This window comes from Pelecanus crispus, chromosome 5 (genome assembly GCF_030463565.1).
Source record: "Pelecanus crispus isolate bPelCri1 chromosome 5, bPelCri1.pri, whole genome shotgun sequence".
NCBI lineage: Eukaryota > Metazoa > Chordata > Aves > Pelecaniformes > Pelecanidae > Pelecanus > Pelecanus crispus.
The window spans coordinates 44,959,680-44,986,471 of record NC_134647.1 but is presented as its reverse complement, the minus strand read 5'-3'; the positions used below and the strand labels follow the sequence as shown (position 1 = coordinate 44,986,471).

The window sequence follows — 26,792 nt, the reverse complement described above, 5'->3', positions numbered from 1 at the left end:
GGTGCATCTCCATTTTGAGCATCAATGAAAAAGCATTTTATTTAACTCACCTCAAAACTGAAAGGGAAAAAAAGTGATTTCTACCTCAAGATATAACCTAGTCACACAGTTTTAAAATATTTCTGCTTATTCTTTTTTTTTAAGCAGATTAATCTCTTAATTATCTCCAAACAAAAGAAAATATACCATAGCCACAATAAACCACTCAAAGTCATAAACTAGGTGGTAATCTTTACTGTCTATTCAATTAACAGTTTTCTCAATTGAATTCATACCTGCATCCATACTGAGTACAAATAGGAGTATGCTATTGCACCAGCCAGCATTTTCTCCATTTATTAACTACATTATACTTAATTTGACATTGCAATGAACAATGTTTGTCTTCCACTACAGTTTTCTATAGGGTGCAGGAACGGAGTGGGAAGGGAAAGGAAAACAAGAGGAATGAGCTTTTCCCCACAGCCATACCATGCTTTTTGACATTGCAGAACCAACTAGTCATCTGACACTGACTTGCCTCTCACTTCAGAAACAGATCATGCACCCAGTCACTAGGGTACAACTCACTGACCCTTCTGTGACCTACCTGTGTTTTTCTGCTACACGATTAAAAGTATTTCATGTCAATAATGTGTACTTCTATATGAAGAAGAGGCAAAACTCAAAATGCATCAGTTTTGAACATACCACTTAGCTCTTGCCGACTTGTTTGGGTACTGTCGAGCTGAGACCAAAGCTGCCTGATTTCTTCTTGTGACCGAGTCTTGAGTTCTTCATGCATGACCTGAAGTTTCTCCAGCTATGGAAGAAGACATGTTAAAAAAAAACCAAATAAACAAGAAAACCCCCACAAAACTCACCACAACCTTTTTAAAACAATTTTGTTCTAATTGCTTATTTTATATGCAACAGGCAGTTGCATGTCAGAAATAAGTGGAAACATTTAGTGACAACCAGACTCTCAGCTCCTGACCCAGGCTACCAGAGATACTGAGCAGCATTTAACTGTTAGACGCACTCCTCTAAGAGAGAGGAATTTGTTCCTGATGTCATATTTATCATCACTGGCAAAAATAAAGTATTAGCTAGATAAAAATGAAACACAAGAACCAGAAAATTAAGCATATAAGTACAGAGGAAGAAACGGCACCGAATGGCACAAAGGCAATTGCATTCAAAAGACTTTGAACCACTACAGAAAAATCAAGAGTATTCACCTACTTCATAAGATGCATTTTAGTTTTTCAATAAAATCCCTAAATACAAACAAGTCTAGTTTTTGTTACATAGAGAGTAATCAACCACTCGAAACCAGTAAAGAAATCTTATTTACCTCTTTCTGAAGATTCTGTTCTTTTTCTTGGCTTTTCATCTTCGTATCTTCTAGGAGTTGGTTATGTTCAGCCTGCAGCTGTTCTTGTAATTTTGTAATGGCTACCTGGTGTTGCTTCTCCAATTCTATACATTTTACTAAAATTAAAAATTAGTTCTGTTATACCACCATCCTGGTTACTGAGTAACCTGTACAACTTTTGTGCAACTAAAACAGAAATGCATGTCTCTACCTAGAATGGTAGCTTACAGGGAATCACAAAAATACTTGAACAGTAAATTACTTGAAAGTCAAACATTTCCACACAGTGCTTCCTAGTTCTCTGCATCCCACAGTTAGCCAAGAGGTAACCAACAGTAGTGAAAGAGGGATAAGCATCTGCTCTCTGCATACATGAACAAGCATCCTGAACTAGAAGCACACATACTTGGAACAGGGAATTTCTTCATGGCCTACAAACACAGAACTTCTCCTATGTCCTCACTCAGCAGCAGGCAGTAGAACAGGAAGGACTAGGAAAGCTCATGCCAAGTATGCTCTGCCTCCATGCTGAGCACTCTGAACCCTGTAGACTTGCTAACTGCCTCATTTGGCCAACAAATCTTGACCTGCCCAGAAAGAATCTGCAGTCAAGTGACTGCATTTCAGCCAGTGTGCTGCAAGAGATGCATGTTATCCTCACAGAACAGACTAATGATACAGGTTCAGGGAAATCTAGTAAAGCCAATGCAGGCTGGGAAGAACAAGCCATTGCTACAAACATGTCCTCACAGCAGCCAAAGGCAAGCCAAACACTGTGAAAGCATCCAGCCTTTGGCAGGTCAAAAAGGCTACTTTTCACTTCTCAGACCTGGTCTTGCTGCCTGCCAGCCAGCATCATCCAGTGCCCTTAACACTACATTTCCATTTATTTGAAGAGAGTATTATTTCCCACGTCTCTCACCTGCATAGTGCCTCAGAGGCTAGGCAACCCAACTAGCTATCTCTCTTCACTTCATGGCACACCACATCTCGTGGCTCCTTTTTATGCCATCACCGACAGCAAAGCTGACGCTACTGTGCTGGTCAACCATCTTCTCCCATGTAGTTAGCGATAGGATGAAAGGAAATGGGCTCAAGCTGCGCTAGGGGAGGTTTAGATTGGATAGTAGGAAAAATTTCTTCATGGAAAGGGTGGTCAAGAATTGGAACAGGCTGCCCAGAGAGGTGGTGGAGTCACCATCCCTGGAAGTGTTCAAAAAACGGGTAGGTGTGGCACTTTGGGACATGGTTTAGTCTAGTCTACTCTTGATTGGTTTAGTGTGGACTTGGTAGTGTAGGTTAATGGTTGGACTGGATGATCTTAAAGGTCTTTTCCAACCTAAATGATTCTATGATTCCATCTCAACAAACATGTCAGATTTTTGAGACCTACACAAACTTTTCATAGTCCTATCTCCTATCTGCACCTCAGCAAAAGACATGAACAGAGGTACCTGGCTAGGTACTCATCCAGATTTCATTTTTCAAGTTAATGAAAACTCCAATTACAGTAGTGTCAAAAATGTCACTTCCAGAACAGTATTTTAAAAGCTACTGTTCCATTAAGCTTTAACTATTCATAGTCCAAACCCGATTTTTTTGTTAGAAGTCTCTATTAATATTAATTGGAATTTTGCTTAATTCAGTAACTGCCAAAGCCAGTTTTCAGCTGGAAGCAAAACAGCACCTCCCTTTAATGTGCTTGAAGGTAAACACAGTCCATCTCATATTCTGCAGAAGTCAAAATGCAACACAGCTAACTAGGCCTTAAACAATTTTTCATTTATGTCCTGTTTTCTAGACAGTCTCATGCCATCGACCCAATTTTTAAGTTAGAGTACACAGATATATCTTGTGTTTGCTTTTTATACAGGTTCTAAAAATACTTAGTTAGTTTTGCCATTGTTCAGTAAAGACAACTGCTTCCCAGACCATGGCACTTACTTTTATACTGTTCATTCTCAAGAGAAAGAAGACCCAGCTCTGCTTTGACTTTTTCTAATTCCATTTCCAGAGTTTTCTGCAGTTCCACCATTTCAGTGTGATGCTTTTCAGACAGCTCTTCACACGTGCTTTTTAAATGCATCTCAGACTCCAATTGCCAGTCTCTTTTGAGAGTCTAAGAGAGAAAGACATGCATTATGAAAGCAAACACATTTAGTAAATTAGTAGGGTTTTTTTCCCCTCCATTTATTTGTCCTGTACAATAAATGTGTAGTAGACATGGGACTTCTACCAGCTCTAGTTTACTGAAAGGAGTCTTACTTTTTCTTGTATGAAGAACAGAATTTGTACCTCTAACGCCTGGACATGGGTCTCTTCCATTTCCAATTCTATTTTCTTTCTCTGATCAACTGTGAAATAAAATACTACTTATTAATGAATTTACATAAAATGTTATAATTAAATAACAAGTAGAAATATGGATAAGATTACCATTTTCAGCATCAAACTCAGGGCTTAAATAGGTAGGCATGCAGCAGTGTAAGGTACTGGGTTCTGTTCAAATCTGCTGCTATGCTATATCGTAGTAATGCACTTCCATTTTAGAAAATAAGCATCTAGCAGTTACAACTGCAAAGACAACCCTGAAGGTTAAGTTCAGCTTAATTAGCAAAGGAAAGTGTGCTTAAATATACAGAGAGCATGATACTAAATTAAAAAGAAACAAAAAAACCCCCAAAACCAACCAACCTAACCCCCCCGCCTTTATTCCTAAAGATATAAATTCAAATGCCTATCAATGTCATTTTAGATGCTAGTATTTCACTGCACATCACTATTAAGTGTTTGAATCATCTCTGTCTCCAGAGATACAGCAAAAGAGTAGCAGGCAGCAGCAGCAAGGAGGAAACTCTCTCCAAATCTCTTCTAAAAATGCCTAGGAAACAGACTGCAAGACAGATGCTATTATCTGCTCAATCACCACTGACACCAATGGCTTCTTCCTTCCCAGCTCCTCCCCAGATTCATTCCAACTTCTTGTTCAGCACCTTTCTTGATCTGCAAGAACCCTGTCAAGTCCCATTCTCACAGCTTCAAAGTACCATTGCCTTAGCTTACAACCTTATTTCAAGTCTTTCAGGGGGAAATACAAACTCAGAGACTAAGATGGTGCCAGCCACCCAGCTAATGGTCCAGCAGAAGAAGAAATATCATCTAAGTTACAAGACATTGTCCCAGCACTCAAGTCACTTGGGTCATTCCCAATCATCACCTTCCTGAAGAGACATGTCTTTCCTCTAGCCCTGCAGGTAACCATATCCACAACTCCCCACCAGGTCTCCTGCATCATCTGATTCCAAATTCTCCTTCTCAGCCCCTACATTCAAGCACTCATAAGTGGTTACGTTCATGTTAAGTTACATTGCCAAAATGCACATAAACAGCATTGATCTCAAGAACTGCATCCAGACCTCCTCCTTCTCCCAAATCCCACCATGCCATCTGTTCACTGTATTACTGGTGGTAACAAATGGTTTCCTACTCTCGGGTCAAAAAACCACAGCCCTACAACATTCTCTTCCTCTCAGGGAAGGACAACTAAAGGAATGGTTCCTAAACTTCTTTAGCAAATTGCTGCAGGCCTCACCTTTCTCCAGAAGTTCCTCAAGCTCTACCATACAGGTCAGAAATGGTCTCCTAATCTGGGAAGAGGCAAAGAGGCCAAGAGCACCATCAGCAGGCCTTCAGTACTATCAAGGACAACTTTCCCGTTGCTGATGTCAAAATACAATCTTGTATCAAACACATCTCAAAGGACACCCAGCTGCAGGTTCTCACTGAGCCTTTCAGTTCCTTTCCAACTCCTTTATTCTCCTTTTGAAACCACTGAGAGCGCAAGCCAGGAAGCATTTCCATATCTTGTCATAAACACAACAGTACTCAGCGCTGACTTAGGGCAATAAAAACCCTTAAGAAAGATAAGGAGCAAGAGCTCTACTCTCTGCACCAATTAAATTCTTTGAGAGCTCTGTCTAATGCCTCTTGAAAGCAACTAGTTCAGTATAATGCTATTTTACAGAAGTAGCAGCAAAACACCCACGTAGTTGAAGAAAAATTAAGCTTAGGTCTGGACAACTTCATTTTCACATATAAGACATGCACTCTTGCACATGCCAGTCTAGCTGCTGTCCCTATTCAAGGCAACACCAGCCATCACTCAAAAGGCCAGCTCTACACCAAGACAGGAACCTGTGGAGGGAAAAAAAAAAAAACAAACCCAAAAAAACAAACCTATGGATGGGGTTTCAATTTCTAGTCCCTTATTCCCAAATTTTAATACCTAGTTCTTGCCGATACTTTGACTTAAGGTCTTCTTTTTCCTTCAGACACTGTTCCTTAATCTTCTCCCACTCCAGCTGATGACGGTTTTGCAGAATTGCTACCTCTTGAGCACGCTTATCATTGAGCATCTCCCGTAGCTCCACAAGGGCAGTTTCCTTTTCTTTTCTCAGGTTCGACTGCGTAAGCTCAAGCTGGGAGGTGTGCATATTATTTAAGCTTAGGCGTAAAGCTTCCAATTCAAGGCTGTGCAGTGTCTGTAATGAAGAAGAAAAAGAGGGTTTCCCTCCCCTCTAATGAAATGTGTTCACTTTTTTCATGACCAGTTTCAGTTTCAAGTGCTTTCAACTATTAAACACATCTAAGTTTTGCCTTTCTGTACTTGGAGGGTGTTCCTTCATGGCAGGGACAGAACCCTGAAAATAAACTGACTTTTGTTACAATGAGATTTGCATAACATTTTCAGTGCAAAGTAAAAGGCTTTCCTTACCTGTCTCTTAACTTCATCTTCTACCAAATGCCTTGCATCTGTCCACTTCCTTACAATATCATGAGAGCAGAACACAAGTTCACCCCAACCTTTCACTGTCTATTAAAAAATTCCTCGTATTTGCTATTGGTTATAATTTCTTAAAACACAAAACTCTGAAGTGGTATTGGAAAAGTGGAAATAAAATTCACAATGCCTCATTAAAAAAGTGAGGAATATCCAACAGTTAGAAATGGCAGCTAAAACAGACCAAACTTTTCAATTCTTAAATAAACTAAACAGTACCCCAACATCTTGTAATTAGACCTAACAGTAGATGTATTCTTTCCATTTGCACTTTGCATTTAGTGGAAGTGTTCAAAAACACAGTAAATATTTAGAAGAAAAAAGTTAGGTTTACATACTTAAGTTTAGCACAAAAGCATTGCTAATTACATTAGTGGGAAAATTAAAAAGTGGGAGAGGTTTAGTATGTCTTATAATTTTTAAACTAATTTTTAATTAATTTTATTAATTTTTGTTAAACTTGTCAAGATGTGAAAAATGACAAGGTTTTTGTGGTTTTTTTTTTTTTTAAACCCATCAATTTAAACATCCAGTTTTCTTCAGAATTAATGTTAAAATATAATTGCAGTGAGGATCCTGGAGAACTCCAGTAGAAAACATCTACTACCACCCACCAAGGGAACACTTCTAATTCTTCAACTGCAGTACTACATAAAAGAGCACACATAGTATGCACAAAAATCAAGGAGCCTTCTCTTTGTAACAGCCAGGTAGCCACTACAGTAATTACTGTGTTTATTTTACCTGTGATTGGAGCTGAGCTTGCTCAATCTCTGCTTTGTGTGTGGCTGTCATTTGCTGCCGAAGTTCATCCAACAGGTGCTGCTGTTCTTTATTTAGTTCAGCACGGAGCTTCTCCATTTCCTCTTCATGTTTAGTAATCAGTTCAGAGATTTCACGATCATGCTCTCGTTCATGTACCTGCAGAGAAAGAACTTTTGTCAAAGCATGGTTAGTTAGCCCCCAATTAAATTATTGAGCCAGAATTCTCCCCTCCGCCTGATGCCAAATCAAAGACACCATGGAAAAAACAATTAATATATTTTTGCATCTCTAAAATGTTGATACTGCTTAAATGACAAACACCACAAAATGAATTTATTTTTGAAATAAACCCAATTATAGCATTTACCTTTTTTATCAAAGCAATCTGTACCTTTCTTTCTTCTTCTAACTTGTGCTGGTTTTCCACTTTATCTTTTATTTCAGCATTTAGTTCTTTTATCTGAAAACAGGCATACAAACATACACAATTACTACCTTAAGCATTCTGAAATCCCAAGACTTCTGCTGTTATCAGGGTTTCCTACCTCTTTCTTATGTGTCAAACTCACTTTAGTTAATTCAGCAAGGTGTTCAGTTTCCATTTTATCGATTTCCTCTTTGTAATGTTTCACCATCTTGGACTGTGCCTCCTGCGCAGCTTGTGCAGACTGAAAGGACTCCTGCAAGTGAGCCTCAAGCTCCAAACAAACCTTCTTCAAATGGGTGATTTCTTCCGTCAGCTGGCTTTTTTCCTCACTGTATTCAGTACTTTTTGCCTTTATTTCAGCATTAAGTTTATGAATTTCTAGGTTGCTGAAGTTTAATCTGTCCTCATATCCCAGTCTTTCACACTCCTGTATTTCTTTGAGGTTTTTCACTTCAGCATTAAGTTCATGTATGTTTTTCTCAAGACCCTCAATGATGCTAGCATTCTCTGCTAGTGCTTCTTCTGCTTTTATTAGATCCTCCTCCATGTCAGATAATCTTTTTCCTAAGGCTGTTTTTTCCTTCAGTAAGAGCGCTAAATTTTGGGTTTTATTGTTGATTTCAGCTTTGAGCAACTCCTGTTCTTTTAACAATGTCTCTTCAGATACGCTTTTCTGACCAAACACCTCTGCTATTGTCTGGTTTTTAGCCTTTTGAGCATCAAGCTGGCTTTGCATTTGATCCCTTTGAGCAGCTAACTGACGTCCAAAAAGAGACTGTACTTCACTTGTTACAGAATCAGAAGCTGTTTTCTGCTCTTGAACATCTTTCACTAATTGCTCCTGAGTTTGCAGCTGCACCATCAACATTTCTCTTTCCTCGTGGAGGTCTTTTACCATTTCTTGCCAGGTAGAGGATTTTGACACTTGTGTTAAAGGCTCTACAGCACTGTAGGGTTGGCCTCCATACTCACCCTGCTGCTTTACTAGAAACATTATTTTGTTTTCAAGTTCTTTCTCCTTCTCTGTTTTTTGAAGAAGTTCTTTTTCACAATGGATCCGTGTTTCACATTCCTCATGCAGTTCCACACACACATGAGAGACCTCAGCCATTACTTTTTCCCATTTTCCAACAGATTCTTGGGTCTCCTGATAAGACTTCTTCAAGGCTGACTCCTTCTCATGGAGCTGCTCAGTTAGCTTCACACATGTCTCTACTAAACAAGTTGCCTCATCATCCTTCACATCATTGTGGCCACTTACTTTGTTTTGCTGCAGGGAGCTATCTGACAAAAATGAAACGAAGGCCTCTGCTCCCAACTCAGGCACTTCAAAAGTCTCTTGAGCCAAACCACTAGGATGCGTTTCCTCATCAAGGCCAAAGTTTAATGGAGGAGGTATAAAATCTCTGCTGGGTTCTAGAAGCACACTACTGTCTAATCCATACCTACTGCATCTACCTTCTTCAATGGCATAACCTTCAGAAGTGCTGGACGCATATGACTCTTCTGGTCTCTCCATGGAGATAAGATATTTAGCCAATATGCCTTCATCACCACTGAAAAGCCCCAGTTCTGACAAGTGTTCTTCAGAAAGGTTATCTCCTTCACTACTTGCATTACGCTCTGTGATCTCTGAATTCTTAATTTCTTCTAATTGATCCCTTGAGGAGTCTGCTCCCAAGTCATGCTCGAACTCTAGTTTTTCATGAACTAGCTCATCTTCACCTCTCAACTGATGAAGTTTATTCCACATCTCCTCAAGCTCTGCTCTCTGCAACTGCAACACCTCTGGTAAAATCTGGTTGTCCCTCGATTTTATTAGCTTTTTATTGCAGACAATCTCTTCATCATGCTTTTGCCTTACATCTATACTTTTTTCAGCCTCATGAAGTCGCTTTTCATTTAATTCCTGGATGAAAGAATTCAGTTTCTGAATCTCTTCATTCAAGGACTGTTTTTCTTGTTTATAGCGCTGGGCTTCCTTGACCTGCTCTTCTGCATCAGAAAGTTGAGACTTAAGGCCATCAGTTAAATCCTTGTATCTAGTCTCAATTTCAGACTTTTCTCTCTGGAAGTCTTCCTGCTGGTTTTCAAGTTTCCTTCTCAAATTTTCTTTATGAATTTCAGACTCACGAAGACTATTATTTAAGTCAATTATTATGCCATTCAAATTCTGAATGTGTTCTTCAGAATTTAGAGCACGGAGTTCTTTTTTTAACTGTTCAAGTTCGTTCTTATATTTTAAAATAATTTCTTCTTCATATAGCTGCTTGGCTTCTGCAATCTCTCTTCTGTGGCACTTCTCCAGCTCAGCCCTCAAGCTCTCCAGCTGTCTGCAAATATCCTTTTCATGACTGATTTTCAGTTCTTCAGTACGTTGCCATTCTTTCATTTTGGATAGAGCTATTTCATTTTTTAATTCTGTTATTTCTGAGTCCCGGAGAGAAAGGGTATCTTGTAGTACAGACAAGCTAAATCTTTCCAATGTCAGTATATCCTGAAGACTTTTAATATATTGTTCTTTTTCCCCTACGCTTTTGTACAGCTGTTGCATTGTATCTTTCATATCCTCTTCCATTTCGGAAAGCAGATTTTCTTTATCTTTGGTGTTCTTAAAAAGAAAATGTTACATATGAAATGCTCAAGGTCAGTGTTTTAATAAGGAATCTCCCAAGCAAAATATCATTAATCACTGCAGAGCACAGCACACTGCACAAACCAACACCAAGCTTTAACATGTACTGCAAAAAAAGGAACATGGTGCAGATCAGATGAACTAATATCATGACTGGCAACCGTTAACAGATTCCTTAATACACTCTGAACCAATCTGTTATTATCTCAAACCCTTCAAGCCCCATTTTGGGCAACAAAAAGGACTGTCATGATTTAACCCCAGCCAGCAGCTAAGCACCATGCAGTTGTTCACTCACTCCCCCTACCCCAATGGGATAGAGGAGAGAATCGCCAGAGTAAGAGTGAGAAAAGCTCCTGGCATGAGATAAGAACAGTTTAATAATTGAAATAAAGTAAAATGGTAATAGTAGTAGTAATAATAACAATATAATAATAATAATAATACACAAAGCAAGTGATGCACAATGCAATTGCTCACTACCTGCTGACCGATACCCAGACAGCTCCCAAGCAGTGATTGCTGCTCCCTGGCCAACTCCCCCCAGTTTATATACTGAGCATGACGTCATATGGTATGGAATAGCCCTTTGGTCAGTTTGGATCAACTATTCTGGCCGTGCCCCCTCCCAGTTTCTTGTGCACCTGGCAGAGCATGGGAAGCTGAAAAGTCCTTGACTAGCATAAGCAGTACTTAGCAACAACTAAAACATCAGTGTGTTATCAACATTCTTCTCCTACTAAATCGAAAACACAGCACTATGCCAGCTACTAGGAAGAAAATTAACTCTATCCCAGATGAAACCAGGACAATGGCTTATGGAGCAAATCCCAACAATCATCTGTAAAGTAATTTTCACTATTACCGCACATTTTGTCAATAGCAGTCAGAACTGTACATAGAAAGCAGTATTTTTTGTTCTTTTCCAAAGTCAGAATTTCATGTAGCAGAAGATTTATTTTCCAGGGCATGAGCAACACCTTCAAGATAATCCCCAGACTTCAGGAATTCCCAGTTTTTATTTTTATTTTTTTTTTAAACCCCCTTCTTATCCAGACATTTAAGACATGTAATCCCTCCTAGCACAATTCTTATCTTGCAAGCCTGAAATGCTAAGTAAACATAAATATTACTCTTTGGCATATACTACAAGGCTCCTGAGACAACAAATATACAGATGTTCAGAGAAAATAGCCAGTAGAACACACAGCATCACCAATAAAGAATAAAGTATTTTAATTTTTTTTTTTTTTAAAGTATATCTCATTATCCAGGGATTAGATCCATGATCAACTTGTTGCTGTGAAGCAGGTTCCTATGTGTCACAGGAGCTGTCTTAACCATCTTCAGGTTATTTTAAACCTCCTTCTTTAGCCAAGTCACATTACCTCAACATAGCAAGTTTCTGTGTAACAGCCGAGCTGTTACAGTTGCCCACGCATATACTCAGAGCTTTCTTTGGCAAAGGCAAGGAAAACATGTAAGCCCGTATCATTACGGTGATTGTTGTGTATAGATCCCAAACCACTAACAATATTGGGTAAAATTCCCTAACAAGGGCTAAACTGATGGACAAAGAAGTGTAATGACCTCCCAGACATTACACAAGCAAGTAAGTGGAAAATACAGGGATATCGCCAGGACTTCTCACTAGCAACTGGAGAAAACTCTGCCTTGCCCTGAAATAATTTTCACTGCTGCGTTGCAAACTGAACTATGAAGAGCTATGCAATAAGCTCAGTATGCACATTCCAAACCTCTTCTCACTCTCTTTGTAAGGAAACAAAAATTGGAGGAGAGGCACACCTGACGTAACTGAAGTTGTAAATCATGGATCTGATCAGCTACACACGAAGCCTCCTCTTGTAGGTCATCCCGATCCTTCTTCGCCTGCTGAAGGCGGCTTGTTAGTTTCCTGATGACTTCATTCTGCTCTTGAACAGTAGTTTCCTACATGGATCACAAGAAGCACAGTTTTAAAATTAAAATGTTCTTAACATATTAGGAACCCAGTAAGTTTTCTTAAAGCAAAGCTGTTAGAGTCTATAGTTACAATTAAGTTTAAACAAACTTGCACCAAAGGACCAAACACTATGTCAGGCATGCTGAAAGAGGAACCTTACACTGATCTCAAAGAGATGACAAACCTAATCAAAAATGACTTTTTAAACAAATGATAGGATACCAGTATTGAAATAAATATTTTTACTTAAAAATTTTGTAGCTCTTATTGATGTAAAAGCAATCAAGTTTTCTACAGGATATAATGAATATTTAGCACCCCCTAAATTGTTTCCTATTTGTCAGCTCTTCTTTTCAACCATGAGAGAGAAAGCTAAAGATATGGGATACATTAATCCTATTTTATGTTAATCACATTAACCTTCTCAATTTATTTCTCACCAACAGGAAATGTCTTTGTTTCCCAGTCCTAAAAGCAGAAAACCAACATGTAAAGGGGGAAGTAACTATTCTTCAGAAGCATCTGATAATTCACCTTTACATAGAAATGCTAGAGAAAGGGAATTCGAAATATTTTTTTTTTTATTTTGGGGGAGGGGAAGGTACATGTCAGTTTAATGAAGTTTAACTTATCCTACTTAATCATTTGCCCATACAAAAAAAATGCACCCCAAAACCAAAAAGCCACAAGTGTTTACAAATATTCAAAAAGCAAGAATGATCTCTGGGGGAAAAAGTCATCAGGGTGGTGGTATCTGCCATCCTGCGTGAACAGTTGAATAGGAGCCTAGATGCATCCATGAAAAGTGGCTTTAAGGCCTATCCACAGAAACACTGACATGTCATTAAGTACTTCCTTTTCAATAGTTTGAACAATACTTGGAGGGGGGGAGGGGAGTGTTGCACCATCTTTCAGCATGACCTTGATATATAATATATAATTTTAAAGTCAGTATTTATAAAAATATGTAAGTCCCATGTTTTTACATTGAGCTCCTACCTCAATGTATGATTAACTACACTTACCTCAGTGGTTCTTGCAGGTTCTCTCTATAAAGGCCCACTCCTCAATAGTAAGAAAAGTTATAAATAAAAACTATAGCAAGTGTCCAGCCATTTCTCAGCAGAAGAGTTTAACTATGCATTTCATAAGAACTCTCTAAAAATAGAAGCATTTCAAACTTATTTTTACTCTCTCTTGATTCAAGCAATATGAAGTCCTGGACACTGGTGAATGGAAGACCTCAGCACTGCTTTTCGCAGCACATGTTAGCAAGGTGAAGTACTTTTCAATAAAAAAACCAATACTTATTTTGAGTTTTGCCTCCTAAATATTTTTAGGATTAAAATAAAGTAGTGTTAGCCCCATTATCCAATTCTATGAAACATACCTGAAGTTGCATGGAGTCACTGTGCTGGGTAAGTTGTTCCTGTAGCTTGTCCATCTGTGCAGTGAGTCTTTCAACTGCTTCCTGTTTCTCCAAAAGTCTGTTCTCTAACTCAGCTAGTTTCACCCGACACATCTTAGCATCAAGCTCACTGTATTCTGCAGCAGAATTTATTGTAACTGTCTTCATAAAAGAAACAAAAATGTATTTATTCACCAAAACAATATACCATTTCTGTTTTGTGATTACTCTGAATTCAAGCTTAAATTCTGGGAAAATTCTAGTTTAAAAGTAATTAAATGTTGGGACTTTATATAGAATGTTTGTTAATTACAAGTTGTTTATTCTTAAAAATTTCAAATAAAAAATTTTCATAGATAATATCTTTTCATATAATACTTTAAGGCACAAAAGTAAATTAGAGAGAAGAGCCTCATGATTCCGCAACACCAAATTGTGGCAAAGTGCCATTTTGACACGTGCTGGGATTTAAAATACGTTCCAACTTACAAGTGGGCAGGGAGGGAATACTACCAAAATTAAACAAAGTTTTTACATACATCTGTGCTGACTGGAGAACAGTCCACCCATAGGAAAAATAATAATGTAAAGTTCTTGACTTAACATTAAATTCAAGTGTAAGCAGCTATTGCAAATAAATATTCAACATCCCCTGAGTTTCTATGGCCTTTAACAGCAAAACAAAAAACCAAGTACAAAGAGAGAAGCTGCTCCAATCAATCCTGTGGTTTCTTAGGAGCCATACAGTTACAATCCTAACAGAGGAGAGAGTATCTTGTATTTTACTTTAAATACTTTTTGGTTTTAATGTATGAAACAAAGAATGAAACTACTTTTCAATTAAAAATATCATTCAAATTTCTCTGGACAAGGTCCATGATTTCACTAAAACCAATTTTCTTAGCAGCCAATTTCACAGCCAGTACATGTACTTACAGATAAGTACCTGTTTTAGACTGTAAAATAGTGAAATCGCATCACTTTTATCACATTTGACAATAATGCTCAATAACTAATCATTTTAGTAACCATTTATCATATTCTTCTTTCACATATATATCAGTGTCTTTTACTAAAGACACATTCTTTCACACTTACTTCAGCTGCATCATCATTCAGTACATTCCAGTTGGACAAGTCAGCACTCCCCTGGTAAGTAAACAAATAAAACAAACACTAAATTGTGGCCATTGTAAAGATACATGAGGAAAAGCTGAATTATTTTGGAAACTCCTTAAGCACATGAGCCAGAAATGTCCATGTTGCGAGACAACATACCAGTGAGAGAGAGATTGACTTTAATGCTGAACTCAGCTGGTCACCATGGTCAAATGAATGAAATAAATGCAAAAAAAAAATTGTTACAAATATCTACTCTAAAATTTAGGGCTAAGTCTCACCATTGAGATCCAATATTTCATCTTCTGCTTTTGAGGCTTGCAAATACAGCTGAGCACTCTTTAATCCACTACTAAATATTAGTAACTAACTGACAGGAGATTATGTAACAAACATGCTAAAATCATTCAGACAATTGCAACAGCAGTACTATTTTCTGATGCATATGCTTAACGTAGCTTGGTATCTTGAAAGATATTTACCTCTCACTAAATTCACAAAACAAAAATGACTGTAGCACTATTTAGAAAAGGCAGCCCATAACCCTCCCCGTATTTTGAATCTGCACAAAGTAGTTTCCAATGATTACTGGTGCCCTCTCCATGTAACCTAGAAAGCAATTCCATCTGCTTTACAAACCAGCTATTTTTGACATAAGCTCTTCAGAAGCAGTAGGTGATTTTTGTTTGGTTTTTAATTCAAGTTCATATTAATGTAATAAGGATGCCTCTGACGATGCTATGGCTGAGTGACAGAACACTGTGTGCTTTTTTCTTAGTACAGACAGCTTGGCATGTAGCTTCATAGAAGCCTTTGCAATGCTGACATTACGTTCAGGATATCCTGAAAGCACTAGGGATACCCTTACAACAGAAAGCAGGACAATACATGCAAATGGTATCCTCCTTTATTGCAGGTTTGCAAATACACTAGTTTGATGCTATTGTTATATGTTGCAAAAACACACCAAAAGCCGGAGAGCTGCTTTTTATGCAGAAGGCACTGCCTCCCCAAAACTCACAAATCTTTGCATAGACAACATGCTGAAATGCACTGGGAAACTACTTTCTAAACAAACTCCCAGACCAAGACAGATACAGTTTGTTGTAGACAGAGAGTTGCCTTGTAACTTCTGAGGCTTGTGAAAGCATTAGCCAACTGCTTCTGAAGCAAGCTGGATTCCTATAAAAAAGAATTCTTCAAAGCAACATTTTGCTTATTTTTATTATAAGACAGAATGAAAGAGAAAGCATCACATGACTATCTGATCCACAGCTGATATAAAACCAAAAATCTTGCTTGTGAGCTGAAGAAAGAAACTGCTTAATTCAAGCAGACCAGCACATCTATTAGCAGATGTCTGGTAATCTCAAGCCATATCACAAGCTATGTTTCTGTGTTTACTCACATGACTAGGAGGCTACCTCTAGAGGGTCATCAGTACAAACATACTGAAATACATCAGGCACAAGCAGAGTCACATTTTAAACAAATTTGCCAGACAATGTAACATCTATGCTGGCTTTACAACAGATACTAAAAGCACGCTGGAACAGACTATATTTTTTCAGAAAACATTAAGCACATGTGAGCCAGCAAAGCAATACGAAACCAAACCAATGCTATGCATTATAAGGTCCTGACAGTTTTGCTCATCTACTCAGTCTGGATTTGCATTTCATGGGGTCACAGCCACATAACCAGAAGTCTGCCCAAAGAAAAGTTCATGGCAGCAAAAGGTGAAAGACCTCAATTTAGCAGGCTAACAGCAGACAGCTCCTTGACAATACCAGCTGTCCAGTCCATATAACAGAGATGTTTTTTTCAGTTATTTACATGACTTTGTAAGAGAGTTAATTATTACAAGTGAAAACACATCACTTTACTTACTTCTCAATGGCAGCTAGTTGACAGTGCCAGGGAGCTAATACCCAATTAAGTAAAACAATCACCTGGAATATTTGTTATCTGCAGATGGAGTTAAGCGAAATGCAAGAAATACTAAGATTTACCTCTGTCCCTGTTGTTATGTCTAGTAGGTTGGTGTCTTCAGCCTTACTCTCTATAGCCTTACCAACATCTTGGGCCGCTAGTGCGTACTCTTCCTTTGGAACGTCATGCGTGTGGACAGACGAGCCCTTCCTCTTCGCCGTCTTTTTCTGCGACTGCGTGATGTCGCTTTTTGGTTTTCGTTGTCTGAAGTAAACAAACTGTGCAGAAAAGATTGGAAGAGGTAGAGGGAGAGGTAAGTGAGAAAAACGTAGCAGGACCACAAGATTAACACACTCATGGGTGACAAAGATCCTATCTTGATAAAATATATACATCTACAGAAAAACTGCTTTATCTTCCTACTTTCTGCACACTCAGAACATACTGGATAACTGTGCAATTAAGCAAGAAATCTCACACCAGTACTAAAGACTCATTTCAATACAAGAATCAAATTTTACTCAGTGAAACTTTGTGCGTCAATGACAATCCAGAATTATAGCATGACAGATTAGTAAAGGAATGAGTTAATACACTAGAATCACTAGGAAAAAATAATAATTGAGCAGTCTTTCTGCAAGACTAGCAAAACAATAACCCCTAGAAATGTATCTAAAACAAATCTTTGCCAGCGTAAGCTTTAAAATTAAAATTAACAGAAGTGAATCCTCATGCTCCTTCCCTGTCACCCCCTTAAGAGAATACAGCAAAACTTCCCAGCCAGAAAGCAGCCTACAGCACATAAATAGAAAATCAATTAAGCCAGGTCATTTTAATTTCTTCTGTTGAAGAATCAGATGCTCTACTTTATCAGACTATCACAGCTCTATGAAGCACCAGGGACTTGTAAAGAACGTCACTGACAGAATTTATTACCCAAGTTTCCTTAGCACCTTAAACAGCTTAAAAAGGATTATCGTATTTTCAAGTCTAGTATTGTGTTTAGGCAGCATTTCCAAGTAATGTCTTCCTCACAGCATAAATCCTGACATCCTTCTCAGAAGGAAAAAGCCCTCTCCAATGTGACAACCATGGGTTATCAAGTTCACTGTTAATATATCCTTGTGATGAGATAAAATAGATAGTCAAATCATGACAGGATGTAAACATAATTGCCAAGTTCTACCTGCAATATATATGAAAATCCACTGCTTGACAGCTTGGTTTTCCTGTAAAACAGCCACCTTGCAGAAAAATCTTGTCTGTTTATTTTCATTCAACTTGAGAAAGGACTGAACTAAATTCATTTCACCTTACACCCATGCCATTATAGCAACTTCTACCCAACTGCTTATCTACTCAACAGATACACAGTTACACATCTGCCACCCTGAACAGCCTGTTTAAAAGGTATATTTACAGAAAGACACCAGTTTCTTACCAGGACTCAAGATGTGTATGTACAAATAGCTTATTTTTCAGATTTAGTTCTGTAGTTTCCATACTTAATAATACTGAATGCAGATTAAACAAAAATTGCCAGATGCCCTGTTGCCTTTCAAAATAAGCAAAATGAACAGACCAGTAAATAAAGCTGTAGTGAGACACAAATACTATTCTCTGAAATCATGTGTTAACTCTAGCACTTACTGATGGCAATATGTCGAAAATAGCTATTGCACTAATTAACCTGATAATATGGGGAAAAGGAACAAGAGGAAACCTGCAGAAAAAATGGAGTAAAGGAAGGTGCTGAAGCAGGAAAAAAAAAAAAAGGAAAACAGGAGTAAAACAACCAGAAAAGATGAGAAAGGAAAGACAGAGAGATTGGCCATCATAGAGAGCAGTTAATGATTTCATGAAGGGAGACCAAGTACTTGACATTAAAATACCAAGACTTGCCATTACTGAACATCTAAATGAGTATGAATTTTTAAATGCACAGCTCAAAGGAAACAAAACTTATTTCTTCCCATTCATATGTATTAAACATATGAAATCACAATACGTATCACACAAAAATATCCAACTACTCCAAAATTTTACAGAACTACTGGACTTGTTGGTCCATGAAAGTGTCTGGAGTTAAAACATGCTCCAGATTCATGGAATCACTGGATGGGGAAAGTGCTAGTTAGGGCAGTACCATGTTTCCAAAGCCTTTAATCAACTACATAATTTAAGTGTCATTGTAAGGGTATCATCAGATACACAGGCAGTCATCCAACATGAAGTAGTGTCTGAATATGAAGAAAGTGTATAACACTGATCCTCCCCCATCCCAGTAAGATCCCATCAAGCCCCTTTTGAAGGGCCCAATTCTCAGTTTGCTTTCTAGCAGCATGTGCAAAGGTAAAAGTTTCACTTTTAGCCATGACATAGCACACCACAGGAACACCACAGCACTGTCCATCACAGCATCCAAAGCAGCTCTCCACACAGAAGAGCACCCAGCCCTTCTGCAGGTACCAGTATACTGCAACTTAATTTCACCAGAACCAGTCAGTTAAAAGCTGCAACTGCAAGGCACCTCTGAATTGGTATGGCCAGCACCATGCAAGCATCCCAGAAATAGAAGAACAAGCCTGCCAGGTTTTGGGTCATGTGATCCCTGTGTCATCCCCATCCCCAATTAACTGCTACACTGACATCCTTCCACCACATTATTGCAAGCTGACTGGCACCAGCGGCATGGGCCAGCAGACAGGAAAACTACAGCCCATGCTCTCCCCAGCCTCTTTCTCACATAATTTACTCCTTGACTTACATGCTTCAGAAATCAGTACCAAAGGAATACTCACAGAAAATGGAACAGAGCAGAAAACCACATCAGCACCTCATAGAAACAGATTGTTCAAATAAAACTTAGTCTACCTCCTAGATACAGTAAACATAAGCATGAGTGCTCTTAGACAAAACCCAGAAACATTTTTTAGAGCTTCCTCAAACTGATGAAGCAGGAAAACTTCCTGGAAAACATGCACTCCTTTTTGAGCTCCTACCCTGTAAAATGCAGGAACAGCAAAAACTTCTCACACATGAAGTATGGCACGTGCAGGTCTGTAACTACAGGCACAGATGGCCAACATGCATACTAGCTAATCTGAGGTGGAAAAAAAAACACCAAGGAGAAAAAAGCAGCACTGAATACTTGGGTTTTGTCCTGTTTCTCAATTACTACCTTGACTATCAATATTGCATTTATTAAAAATGGAAATCTGAAGTACCCGATACAGTCAGTACTTAGCTGCCAAATCATGACAATTTCCAATTAATATAACAGTGGGAATCATTCTTATTAGGTGATAACTTAAATGCATTTCAATAATGGAGTTTTTATTCCTATATGAAAAAGAATAATGCAAGTACGGGTTTAAAGAGGAAGATACTCCCATTACATTCCTTTCCCAAGTCATTATTTAGCAGACTAGAATTTAAGGATGCCAAAGACAAAAAAATAAGAGGGGGGGTGGGGGGGTGGAGAACCCACAGTAGTTCACACCTCCAGATTCAAGCAGTATCACACTGCAGTTAGCATGACTGCATGGGTTGCTACAAGTCAGGTTGCTACAACAGAGCAACGCACAGCTGTCCTTACAGTCCTGTCCCCTGCGGTTGTGAGCACCCTTGCAGTGATGCTGTGAGATGATTCAGGAAGCTCATCTGGATGAGCACGGAACACTTCTGTATTAGTCTGGAGATGGGATCACCTTAAGCTGCTGTAGGCCTGCACCACAGGAAGGAAATACTGTACCTGCTCACAGTTATTTCTCCCTTTCAAAACTGCATTTATATCCATGAGGAGGGCAGCACAAAGAAAACAAGAAAAAAGGAAAGAAAAAGAACAAAAAGGAGGGACACTTCCCTACTGCTCTATTATATAAGAGCTTTCAAAACCATGAGCTATCCAGAGGAAGTTTCTGAAGCAAGTTACAGTCCTGCAGCCCACCTACTCAGCAGCATGACCGTATCCTACTATGGGCTTAAGAACACGCAAAGGATTACACTGAATAAGACCAAAGGTGCATTTATTCCAGTAATTAGCCCAATATGCATCTGTTCCATAAGTTAGCTCTACAACTGCAGGTATGTAAGTAAAGACACAAAAAACAGGGCAAGCTTACAGCCATACATGCTAGAATTGGGTGTGAGCATACTAAGGAATCTGTAATTCACAAGTTTGCCTTCCAAAGCCAAACATACTAACTTTGTGTTTAATAAGCCCCAATGGATACTGCTTCCATTTGTCCAGGTGTTTTCTGAAAATTGTCTGGTGCCCATGATCTGCTAGCTAATTAATGGATCTCTGTAACATTTTAATAAGCAGAGGAAGCACTACATCCATCTCTGCCTTTCTAAACCCTTTCCTTTCCTCTCAGTATACCGGGTATATGATACCATGCAATAGCAACATTGATGGGCTGCTAACAATTTTTTTTTAAATGGTAAGATGAGAGATATTTAGCACATAATTTAAAAAAAAATAATAAATGCAACACTGGCTCTGCACACATAACTTGAAACGTAATGCAAGTCCCTACTTTTTTTTTTCCAAATGGCAAACAACAGCTGTACAACAGGTGGGAACTAATAACTTATTCAAGGCAAGTCTATCACATTTTTCTAACTATAAACAGATACTGCACTTAGAGAAGGGTTACAAAAGAAATGTTAACATAAGTCTTGCCACAGCTGATGTAACTTTTCAACCTGAAGAACTGCTGCTCTCAAAGTTTCCTCTCTTGGTATTAATCCAAAAAACTAATCACATAATCGTTCTCCAACAGGGGATTGTGTCCACACAGCACATATGAAGGCTGTGAGGGCAACCAGATGAGGAGCTGCTGAGCAGGAGCAGGGTGTGTGGCAACCATGACAGCACCGGGGCGGGATAGGCCAGGGATGGAGGAGCTGTACTGCCCACCATCAAGCTGCTTCAGCGCAGCTCCAGCCACAACCCTGCTCCCCTCCCAATAACGCTCTCTTTAATTGCCTTCTGCACAGCACTGGGAGGAGGGAGCTGCAACAGAAACACAGAAGACTGCCGAAAAGATCCGAGGCAGACAGCACAGCTGTCCCAAGCCACCTCTGAACCCACTAGCTAGGTTTCCAGACAGGTCCCCTGCAGAAAGGGCCATGCCCCTATGCCTGTGAGAGAATCACTAGGAGTGATACCAGGGGTGAAGAGGCTGCAGTACATCACTGAAAGATCTGATCTGTCCAAACCTCCCAACACCCTGTGCAGCCTCAGCTATCCCCTTGTAGCTACATTCCAGTCCTACTGGGATGGTAAGAACAGGGAAAAGCTGTAGCTACAGACTAGCAAGTCTTATTCAGCAACAGATTCCCAGAAGGGAAATATGACAATAACAGCTCAAAAAACAGCAGAAATACTGAATTAAAAGAAAAGTAATCCAACATTTCTAACCAGCTTCTTGAACATCATTACCAAAACAAAGCAGCAGTTTTTATATGAGTAAACACATATCAAGTGCTAATCACATAGTTGCAGACAGTAATTACTAAGAGAATGTTACCTTTATACATCAGTCGCATCATAAGAACTCCCTACACAGTCCCACCAAAGTACACCTAACTTAAGGCATATAACTGCCCAAAGCACATGAAGTGTTTGCGAGCAGCATCACTGGAAACAAACCGAACCAATCCAGTTCTCCAATAAACCACCTGCAGATGCAAGGGCAAGCAGACTAGTCTTCCGCGGGGAAGAGATCCGGGACGGGCAGAGGCGATACCGCGGGCGGCTCCGGGCGTCTGCCCCCCGCCAGGTCCCCGCGCTCGGTACCCGGCCAGGGGTACCGCAGGGCGCCGGGGGCGAGGCCGGGGCGGGCACGGCCCCCCCCCCGCCCCAAGCCCGGACCCCCAGCCCTCACCTTAGCCCTGCCGGCCTCCAGTTTCCGCCTCCACGCCTCCTCCTCTGCGTCCATGCGGCGGGCAAGCCGGCGTCCCGGAGGTGACAGCCGGGCCCAGCTCGCGCCACCCGCTGCTCCAACTATCACAGCGGAGGGGACACAGAAGTTTCGGTCATGGCCGCCCCAGCGCTTTCTCCCCGCCCGCCTCGGCTCCACCGCCAACCGCGAGGCGGCAGCAGCCAGCGCTGGCCAATAAAAGAGCAGGGGCTGACCCACCCTCCCGAGGAAGGGTGGAAGCTCTCCGGGAATTGGCGAGAATAACCGTACTAAGTAGGCTCGCCAGCCAATGTTGAGAGCAGCCGTTAAGATAGCCCCGCCCACTCTCTCTAACTGACTCCTGGGATAGATAGCGCAAGCTGGAGCGCGCCCTCTGCCTTCGCCCCCCTGCCGCTAGTGCCCGCCCCTCCCCAGCAGCCACCAATGGGAGAGGTAGCCGTTGACCGCCCGGGCTGCGCTGGATGGCCGATTTCAAACGGGCCGCCAGCCACGGCCCCGCCCAGGGGCGGGAGACAGCCAATGGGAGGAGGTGGGCGGCTGCCGCGGGAAAGCTGACCCGACCGTTGCTGAGGCGCGTCAAGGGGCTGGCCTGGGCGGGTTCTGGTGTGGGACCGTGGCTCCCCGGCTCCCTCGACCCGCCCTGGGTCGAGGCTAGCCCTCTCCCAAGAGGGGCTGCCTGCGGGAGCGCTGCCCTTCCACCTGCCTTTTCTGCCCCTCCGTGACCGGTCTCGGTGCTGGCAGCCGGATCCGTTGGAGAGAGAGGGAAATGTTGGTGCAGGGGAGTTGACCGTCCAGCTTGATTATAAACTTATGTGTAGAAATATTACCTTTTACAGCATGCCTAGTCCACCTTTTGTGTATATTTTGCATCTCGGTTTTACTGCATCTCACTGTTTTGTTTCTACTTCCCCATGCTTTAATCAAGTTTGTTATTTGGCTCAGTTCAGAGGTAACTTCTTGCAATACACTGGCTTTTTCTTTCTAAGAAACATGGAAAGGCAAGCATTTTCATGATGTGACAACCCCTTTTCTAGCCCTGGACTCTTCCATGCATTTGGTCTTTAAGTTGGGCTCTTCTCTGTATGGGCTTTTGTCCCAAATTTGGACATTGCATCATCCAGGTTGTGAGCTGGAGCTAGCTGCTCCCATGGACTGCATCTGTGCTGTCTGGGTTTCCCATGTCTATGTCAACCACCATCCATGTTCACATTCTCAGAACAAACCATTTTGCACAAATCTCCTGGTCTCCCACACTATCTCTAGGTGAGTATTTCAGCATAGACAATAAAAAGACTGGAGCAGTACTTGCTCAATGCTCCAAAGAGAAAGCTGAGAAGGCTAGGGGCAAGGCAGGGTTGGCAAGGCTTTCTCTACACATGAGAAAGCCTGTCTGTGTCCAGAGCCAAGGTAGAGGTTAAGTTTTAAACTACTGCAGAGGCTGCAAGGGGACAGTATGCGTTGGCTTGCCTTGCAACCAGTTTGGCTCTTCCTTAGACGAGTGGAATTTTCAGTGAGCAAACCATGCAGGGACATCAGATCTGACAGCGAGGATAGACTCCTGATGCTAATTCTAATCACCTCCTGCTTTATCAGCCCTTGGCTGTTTTGAGGGGTTTTTTTGTTTATTTGTTTTTCCTGGTAGTACTGCCATGTCCTCTGACCCTGTAGCCAGGATTCTGAGTTTGTCCCTAGTCAATGTTAAGATAAAATCTGAATTATGAAATTTCTTAGTGCAAAAGCTTGTGTAATCTGAGAAACAAAAGGAAACTGGTAAGCTCAGAAGAAAGAAGTTTTTTAAAAGAAAAAAGATAACATATAATGGCATTTATAATGACCATTTTGTTAAATCTGATACGTCACTTAAAAAAATCTCGTTTAAAATAAATTACTGCTTTGACTTCTTGCTCCAGCTAAAAATGTAAAATAAGTAGGCCATGTTTGTTTGGTTTAATGGATTGTGGTTTATAGGTAATTCTTTCTTTTTTTTTTAAATAACCAATTCATGTATTATATTTTCTTATATTCCTGTCTGTCTGTTAAAATATCAGGATTTCTAGTGCTAATATAATTTAATTGACTCAAGTGGAAATATTTGAAAGGGACCTGTCTCCGGCAGCATGTCAGCTGGCTGGCTATCAGCCAACACCAGCAACACCATTTGGGTACTACCCAAATTATCGTGCCAGCAGCTGGACTACGGTTCTGCACTGTTAGTGCAGCTTTGCGGTGGGGGAGCTGAAGCCAGCCAGGCAGGGTAGTGGGGCCATCATCTCTGTTTCTGCTGGGGCCAATCCTACCTGACATAACCATAAAAGCAGTAGAGGTCATTTATACCGTGATGAAATTAGCAGTAGCACTGATAATGTTGCACTAAGATCAGGCTGGTAACAAAACCTTACTGAGAACTTGGGGTGCCGCTGCAACATATCTACAAATAAATGAGCAGCGTTTGCAGAGATTAGTGGTTTGCCATTGTCGTATAAGAAGACAATAACCATAAGTATAGTATATGATTAGTATTGTGTACTTAATCATAAGTAAGAAGACTTAATCGTAAGTATAATTTGGTTCGAACTAGGATCACTGTTTTCAGAAATAACAGTAAAAACCAACAAGGTACATTGTTATATGACAGTGAAATAACTAATAATACAGCATGAAATAACTCTAATTGTAGAATAAGTTTTATTCATATGTTTATCTTCAAATGCAGATAGGACTTTTTTACAATGCTTGTAACCACCAAGCAGCCTAACAAGAGCTCTCAGCTGCTAATTTGCAATATTACAACTGGTAGAAGCAGAGAGTTGATTGGAAGGAAATTATATGTGCTTCTCCACTGGTGATTTTTTTGTGTGTGTTTCTTTTTTTTATTTTTTAACTCTCTTTTAATAAATTAAAACACTCTTCTAAGAGTGAAATGATAAAGACTGCCCCTGTGGAACCAGAGCATGAAAGTTTATTGTCTCCAGATACTTCCAGGTCTGTCAGTTTGTTTGGTTCTTTTTATATTGTGTTTTAGAAATCATCGTGTTTAAAATTAAGGGCATAATGTATCAAAATCAATAAAAGACATTGTAGAAATGTAGTACTGGTATGGACCTCACCGGGTTATCTAATCCATTCTTGTATCTGAGGAGGGGTCTAACAGCCCTACAATGTTCATCACAGTTGTTTTTCTATATTGTTTTTAAACAACTTCTGTGGAAGTTTTTCCTTAGATAGCTGTTCCATCATTTATCTTACTGTGTAATTCAGATTTTTTCTTGTTTTTATCAGGATTTCCTCTCCCTCACAAAGTCAAATGCTTCTTGCCCAGTCTTTTCAGACAGAAAAACCCCACCCTGATCTTGATTGTATCTTTTCATTTATTTAAAGATTGCTAGCCTGTCCTCTCCTCACCATCTACTTACTAACTGAAGAAAGACAGTTCTTCCAAGTCTTCCTCAGAACTTACACTTTGTAAATGTACCATTTTTATCTTTTTTTTTTCCTGGACTTTCTTAAACCATCCTGTGTAATATTAGGCACAGTATGCAAACTCTGACTTCGCTGCTAAATAAAGCAGAATAATCATCTCCTGTGAGATGCATATAACCCTCCTGTTAATCCTTTGCACAATTAAATTTGCCTGGTTTTGCTCTTTTGCATCATGATGTTCATGTGTGATCCCTAGTTTGTGATTCACTGCAACTGTATCTTCCCTTTCAGCAAGATCCTCTTGTGTCTGGCTGGCAGATTTCTGGCAAGTCATTAATGAGCAGGTTACAAGATGTCCCTAGAGTAGGGATCCCACTGTGACCAGGGCATCCATAAGTGTGGGAAAAGAAAGATCCCTTAGAAGATTTGCTGGAAAGCATTTTTTTACCTAGTATTAGACTTTTTCTGGGATACCCCTCACATCAAGCAGAAGTCTCTCTCTCTTCCTTTCCTCTATAGTCAACTCAGGTGCTTAACACTGGTGCTGTATTTTTAACGGAATACTTGGTTCTTTTTGCCAACCTCTCTTGTAAGCCCCTATTCATATTGCAGTGAAGGCTCTAGAAATTTAACTTCTAGCGGGCTCTTTATTAAAGCAGTTGATGGTAAAACATCTAATCAATATTCATCATCACTCAAAAAGGCTACTACAGCATCAGCAATGACTAATAGCAGGCTTGTTGCTGTTGTCTGGAGACACCAACGCATTTTGCTTTGCTACATCACTGCCCAAATGCTGCCCACAACCCTGGTCACCACATCACAAAAGGGTTTATGAACTAGAAAGGTACAGAGAGAAGCAACTAGGATAAACATGAGGCCGTATAAACAGACACACAGCCACGGTGTTGTCAAAGGTGGAGCTGATGCAGCACCTTCTGAGAGTGGCCAATAGTGGAGGCCAAGAGGTGGGGATGAGAGCAGTCCGGCAGGCAG

At 40.1% G+C, this 26,792-nt stretch overlaps 1 protein-coding gene across 1 annotated transcript in view; it reads right to left on the bottom strand.

The window, feature by feature from the left end:
• Positions 1 to 22,394, bottom strand: part of PCNT (pericentrin) — a 105,653-nt gene extending 83,259 nt beyond the window's left edge. Inside the window, exons 1-13 of the mRNA XM_075711194.1 lie at positions 22,341 to 22,394; positions 16,527 to 16,724; positions 14,494 to 14,544; positions 13,378 to 13,557; positions 11,831 to 11,974; positions 7,508 to 9,997; positions 7,330 to 7,422; positions 6,942 to 7,118; positions 5,643 to 5,898; positions 3,653 to 3,711; positions 3,302 to 3,476; positions 1,337 to 1,473; positions 691 to 802 (exon numbers count right to left, since the gene is read on the bottom strand). Of these exons, the coding sequence (XP_075567309.1) occupies positions 691 to 802; positions 1,337 to 1,473; positions 3,302 to 3,476; positions 3,653 to 3,711; positions 5,643 to 5,898; positions 6,942 to 7,118; positions 7,330 to 7,422; positions 7,508 to 9,997; positions 11,831 to 11,974; positions 13,378 to 13,557; positions 14,494 to 14,544; positions 16,527 to 16,724; positions 22,341 to 22,394 (4,126 nt within the window). The remainder of the gene's footprint in view (positions 1 to 690; positions 803 to 1,336; positions 1,474 to 3,301; positions 3,477 to 3,652; positions 3,712 to 5,642; positions 5,899 to 6,941; positions 7,119 to 7,329; positions 7,423 to 7,507; positions 9,998 to 11,830; positions 11,975 to 13,377; positions 13,558 to 14,493; positions 14,545 to 16,526; positions 16,725 to 22,340) is intronic.
• Positions 22,395 to 26,792: the final 4,398 nt, after the last annotated feature.